The following is a 6000-nucleotide window of genomic DNA, read 5'->3' as shown; positions in this document are numbered from 1 at the left end:
CAGTGACAAGCACAATGGCAAACACATCTGTGACAAACTTCCTTGCAAGTCACTTTAGGAACGAATGTATGAACCAGTGGAAGACAATGGCGTTCTGCTTTCTGCATATGTTTGTTCACGTCACACAAAATCAAGCATCAGGACCTCCCTCCCATCTCACAATTGCCTTCTGGGGGCCAACAACATTCACAGCTGAAGGGACAGCAAGTGCAATCACAAATTCCTATTTGAAACAATTAATTCCTTATGAAATCCCAAATTAAAATGGCTGCAGCACTGCCAAGTGCCAGAATCAATGCCCCAAAAAGAGGAGCTGAGAGGAGACAGGTGTAAAATGTAACATGGTTCACTCACCCACAGACTCAAGGCACATGTCAAAAAAGGGACACATAAGGTACCAGAACTAAACTGACATACTGTATTTATTGCACAAATTTCCCCTAAAATTGGGAATGGTTATTATAATACAAGTGCACATCTTGGGAAATATATACAAAAACAGAAGAGATAACAAGTATGTACATTTTACCCAGCATTTTACAAGTACCACCATCTAAATAATTTAGAGAAAGCAAAAAATTGTCATAAAACATTTCTAAGAACTAATAGGGAAAACATATGCAAGGTGTAAAATCTGTCCTTTTAAACAGTTTTTTGTTCTTAGCAGCCCAGTGTTTGCCAATTGCAACAAAATCAAATTTGCTAATCTGTGTGCCTAGTATAATTAGGTTTCAGCCAGAAAATTAAGACATGTTAATAATGGAGATTGGGAGTAGTGGAAAAAATAAATCAAACATTAGTTTTCTATTCACATAAAAGAATAGTGATATATTTTAAAAAGTCAATTCTATATCCTGTAAAAATCCCTTTTCATATTTAACAAACAGACATACGTACCACATTGTTCACGTACCCAAAAAGTTCACTCACAGGAAAACTTCCCATCACACAGGGTTTGGTTGTGTTCTGCCCACAACACTGCTGAGAGGTGGGGAGGCTGCTGCCATGCCAGGAGGGACTGTGGGAGGATGATGAGGAAGCTGCATCCGTGGCTGCTCTGTCTGGGGCTGACTGAGCACACCAGTAATGCCATTACTGGCTGGTGCAGAGGGCAGCAGAGAAGGTGCCACTCAACAGCCACCTCCTTCTCCTCTCAAGGCAGCCATCACTGCAGGCCGTGCAAGGGCCTTTCTGGAGAGTCAAACCCATTTCAAAGTGACCCCAACAATTTGCACAATAAAGGCTCAAAGGAGGACCAGTATTCTCCTGTAAGGATCACTGTGAGCACAGTGCTGGGGGATGCCAGGGTGAGGGGGCAGCTGCCCAGCTCTCTGGACACGTGCTGTGGATGAACTCACCCACAGAACCTCTCAAGGCACAGGCAGGAACCCTCCTCTGGCAGCCCCAGCAGCACAGACACTGCCAGGTCACTGTGCCAGTCTGTGCACAACATGGTATCCAACTACTGCCTGTACCACATATCCTAGCAAAGAGTTAAACATCCATGTTCTGAGTGCAATCCTATATTTCATTTGAAAAGTGTTTACACAACTGGGCCCCTGTTTTGTGCTCATTCCAAAAGCCAGATGTAATATAATTGTGTGGCAAGGAAAGGACATTTGAAAAATGGGAGAAACAAATCCTTGGATCACATATTAAACACGAGGTTTTCCCCTGCAGCAGTCAGCATTAGATTTTATATACAAAAGAGTTTCCAATGACACTGCCTGTGTGAATGTTGGGGTCACTTCCTGACGTAGACTCAGTCCTACATGGAAGGGAGGAGTGGGTTTGCCATGTAGATCTCCCTGGAACAGAGTTTTAGGTGACAGATTTTAAGTAGTACTGAAAAACTACTCCAGGTGAATCCTGGCCCCAGAGAAGGAAAGGAGGAGAGTTCTGTCACTGACAGAGGTGGGGCAGGGATCTCTCCTATTGTTTTCAAGTTTATCAAATGGTTAAAATAGATTTGTACTTAAAGTAACTCTGCAAACAACAATAGCAGGCGTGCTGTACTATTGAAAAGATGATTACAGAATGATGTATTTATAGAAATTTTATAGAGTTTAGCGACCAAGTGAATACATGTCTCCTACTTGTGTGGATAATCCATGAATTTCAATATGCTAAACCTAACAGATGAAAACAGAAGCTAAAAATCAGCAACATTAATTGGCTGCTAGGACAAATATGAAAAGCAAAGCCTAGAATGAAGTGTCCAGTTAAACTGAGGTAGTAGAGCCTTCGAAAACATAATCCACCTCCCACTGTCTATTTACATTACTTACACCAGGTTGGGTCCATCAGCTACTCGTACAGCTATTGTATATACAATGACAAACCAGTGATGGCTGAGTAAAAGAGAAATGCTGAGAATAAAATGAACAACATTTCCTGCTGGTAATTACACAAGTGAGTAGAAAAGGGATTAGAGTTATCTGCAGCAAGGGTATATTTGTCAAAAAATAATTTGGATATTATTACGCTATGGTGTAATCAATTTTCTTTTTTTTGCTTTGTTTTAAAAAATGTATCAATTTGTTACCTGAGCAATTAAGGGTAATAGTCTACTCATTCTTTCCCCAATGCTTTGGTACAATTATTTCTTGTTCATTATTTCAATAGCTGACTGACTGCTGTAAAAAGAATATGATGGTCCAAGATTTTATATATCATAAAAAAGTTAGAGGTAATTGTCATGTCATTCTGGGGAACCCATGGGGAAATTTCAGCCAACGTTCTCTTTAGATTATTTTTGTTTTTAACATTTTGATTACGTTGACGAAGAAAAGCATCATTTAGTATAAAGCAACATTTAAACATTATAAACATTTAATACTGGTTACAGCATCCAGCCAAGAATCTCCATCGCTAGTTTGTCTGTTGGCCTCTTCCTCTGTTCTCCCTGTCGCCCTCTGTCCCCCACTATTTCCTCTTCCCAGGAGAAAGATCATAAATAAATTCTGTAGCTGACTGTCATTAATAAGTTTCTTACAAAAAAAACCCAGGCCTCTGCCCCGTTATTCCTCTGGGAAGTATTCAGAATTGGACTATGATGTGAAAAAGTAGAAGTTGTTTACAAATCATTGCAGCTTGAGAATTACAGATCCTAATGTGATCCTCATCAGCTGCAGCCTGGCTGAAGGCAGCTGCTCTCAGTTCAGTTTATAAGGGGTGATGGTATCACGTACTTCTCAGAGCAGTTCTTCCTCCATTCCCCAGTATAAGTCACAGTCAGCCACTGTGGCAGAAACTGCTAAAAAAATGCATGTCTTCAGCTTTGCTAAAATCTCCACTTTTCTGTGGTGGAAATCTTGGGCTTACTCAGTTTTCCTTTCTCCTTTCTTTATCCTTTTTTATAAATCGCTAAGTGGGAGAGAAGTCTCCAACTGTTTGCAGACCATGCAGTCATATATGGAGGTGCTGCAAGCTCAACAAGCAGTTTGTTTTACTTGCTGCAAAGAGAAAGGAGCCAGAACAAGTTGTCTTCCACTTTGTTTCCAGAGAAGCAAAAAGTCAAAGTCTGTGGCCTCTGGCATTTTAAAGGAGGATCTGGGCAACGTACGGAGAGTGAGTGCTTGCTACAGCTGCCAGCAAGGGGAGGTCGCTGGATTCAATCCTGAAAGGAAGCAGAAGAGTCATGTTTAATCCAGCCTGAAATGTCACTGGGCTGAACACGTGTCAGAACCCACACCGCCTGCTCGAGCCCCAGCACTTGCACTTGGGCCATGGGTTACACACTGCAGCTGCCAGATTGCTCCTCCCACCCCTCCAGATGTGCCTGCTCCCACAGTGTCAGCACTGCCCGAGCTCCCACCTGTCTGGTGGGGTTTTAACAGGGCCAACAAACTGGTGAGGAAGCAGATGGGGGAAGGAAAATTCCTGCTTAACTTCAGGGTAAAGGGAATAGTAGCTGGGGGACACAGTACAGGAGCAGAGGACCAGCTAAAGCTGCCATGTCCACACCACACATGGTCTATGTCCTTCCTGCTCATGCTGCACTCCTCTGCAGGAAAACATACTCAGAGCCTTCCTATAAACACCCCTTAAATAGCTCCTCTGCCCATGCCCCACACCCACAGAGAGGTATTATGTGCCTTACATGACACAGGGAGTGTTTCCTGCCATGTAGGGAAAGTCAACCTGGAGGAATCGGGTGCCCCATGCTGTTCAGTGACGACTGACCAACTAAGAAGGGAGTTTGATAAGCTCCGGAGTGCTGAGCCCATCCTCCTGCCCGCAGGGAAGACAGAAAGGCTGGGGGATCCTTGTGATTGAGCAAAGCCTAAGGAGAAGCCTGAAGCCATGGGTAACTTAGGAGTTCCAGTCCCATTTAGGAATCCATTTTGCCGTGCTTAGGAACAAGCCCAGGCGGAGGGTGTGGCACCAGGACACCCAGGGTAGCACTGCTGGGAGAAGGTTGTGACCATACCCCAGCACCACGCCCAGCTCCTTGACATGGACTCTCATCTGGCCCTTCAGATACTCAGACAGCATCTTGCTTTTGAAGTAGAGCTCCTGCAGCCGATCTTCCAGGTGCATCACACACTAAAAAAAGCAAAAGGAGTTGTGTCAGGGAGAAGACAGAACCAAACCAGAAAGCACAGATCCCACACCCCTGTTGACTGTTCTGTGGCTGTGTCTAGGTGAGATATTCACTGGCAGGACTTTCATTTTTGAGCAGAAGCCTTTGATTACATGTTAAATCAAAATTAATGAGGCAGCTGCTTTGATTAGAGTGGCATTTCAATAGGCATCACAAACAGCTACACCAGAAGTTGCACTGGCTATGAAAACAAACACTAGGCAGAGCCTTACGTATCTCTAACCTGGGAAGTTAAAGGGTGCTTCAAAACCATGGCCCTCATGATTTCCATTTAGACTTACAAAGTTTGGAGATAAATTATGCTTGTAAAGCTGAAGAGTGGAATGAAGCAGGTTGGAGACGAGACTGGAGACTAACACTTCTTTTCCTAGTTTATTCTCAATCATTCGCCTCTGGCTACTGGCCACTTGCACCGTCCACTTGTCCGTGTCTGCAATAATGCAGACAGCTTCTGCAATGGGCTCGTCCAGAACAGGATGCTAGGAACAAAAAATGAAGAGCAGAGCCCCAAGAATGACAAATGACAGCACTCTTTTCACAAAACTTTTCACAGAAATATCCATCCTGGATATTAGGACAGCATTTCTGGATAGCAGGATAGCATCCCAGACACTGCTTCACCTAAAATACATTTGCCCACATTGCATTCCATCCATTAAAACCAGCAGGGTTTTGTGAACAAGGCACAGTCTTAGAAGGATAGTGGCTATTTTATCTTTTCTTACAGGCTTTAAAGCTTGTCACTGGCTGACAGTTACATCTTTTGGTATTTGATATAAAGAATTCTAATATATCTAAAGTGTATTTTAAACTCCTAAAACTGAAAGCACCAGAAATCCAGCTTGCTGTTTAGTGTGTTAACGAGGTCAGATCATTCCCAGCTGTCACAGGTTTTCCTTCACGGGAGGCCAGCAGAGGGAGTTAGGAACCAAGCCTGTGCCTTGCCATTCCCCCCTGCTGGCGTTCCACCGCTCCAAAGCCACGAAAAAGGGTTCAAAAAGGGAGTATTTGGAAACCCACTCTCCTTCCCTAATAAATTTTCTGGCTTAACTGTTAGCAATTATCTGCTTCCAAGGAGTCAGCAAGGGCATGCAGAGAAGGGCTGCAGGTCTAATGCACACTGTTGAAGTGAGTAGAGAAAAGGGATTTTTTTTTTGGAAGGTCTCAGGAAAGTGGCTGCTCAGCAGCCTGTTTTTCCTTATTCTCTGGAGACTAAACTAGATGGGAGCAGATGTCACACTTTCAGTGGCAGCCTGCTTTCTGCTTCTTTCCTGGTAAAAGGGGGAGGAAATACCAACTTCCTAGACATGGCCCAGTTCATCTAGGGGAAAACTGCTGTGGAGGAGAGATGATCTCCAACACGTCAGAAGCACGAGTTCCCTTCAGACCATTAT

General features: G+C 43.7%; 1 protein-coding gene across 3 annotated transcripts in view; it reads right to left on the bottom strand.

Annotated features, from left to right (window-relative positions):
- Nucleotides 1-404: 404 nt before the first annotated feature.
- The window catches only part of FNIP1 (folliculin interacting protein 1), a 64132-nt gene continuing 58536 nt past the window's right edge, over nt 405-6000 (bottom strand). For all 3 annotated transcript variants that reach the window (XM_071443200.1, XM_071443202.1, XM_071443201.1), the window contains 3 exons: nt 4888-5085; nt 4433-4548; nt 405-3619 (listed from right to left, as the gene is read on the bottom strand). In XM_071443200.1, the coding sequence (XP_071299301.1) occupies nt 3541-3619; nt 4433-4548; nt 4888-5085 (393 nt within the window). In that variant the 3' untranslated portion in view covers nt 405-3540. The remainder of the gene's footprint in view (nt 3620-4432; nt 4549-4887; nt 5086-6000) is intronic.

This window comes from Agelaius tricolor, unplaced genomic scaffold (genome assembly GCF_023055355.1).
Source record: "Agelaius tricolor isolate 1412-34295 unplaced genomic scaffold, bAgeTri1.0.p SCAF_18, whole genome shotgun sequence".
Taxonomy (NCBI): domain Eukaryota; kingdom Metazoa; phylum Chordata; class Aves; order Passeriformes; family Icteridae; genus Agelaius; species Agelaius tricolor.
The sequence above is the reverse complement of the archived record's forward strand: the minus strand, read 5'-3'. Positions and strand labels throughout refer to the sequence as shown.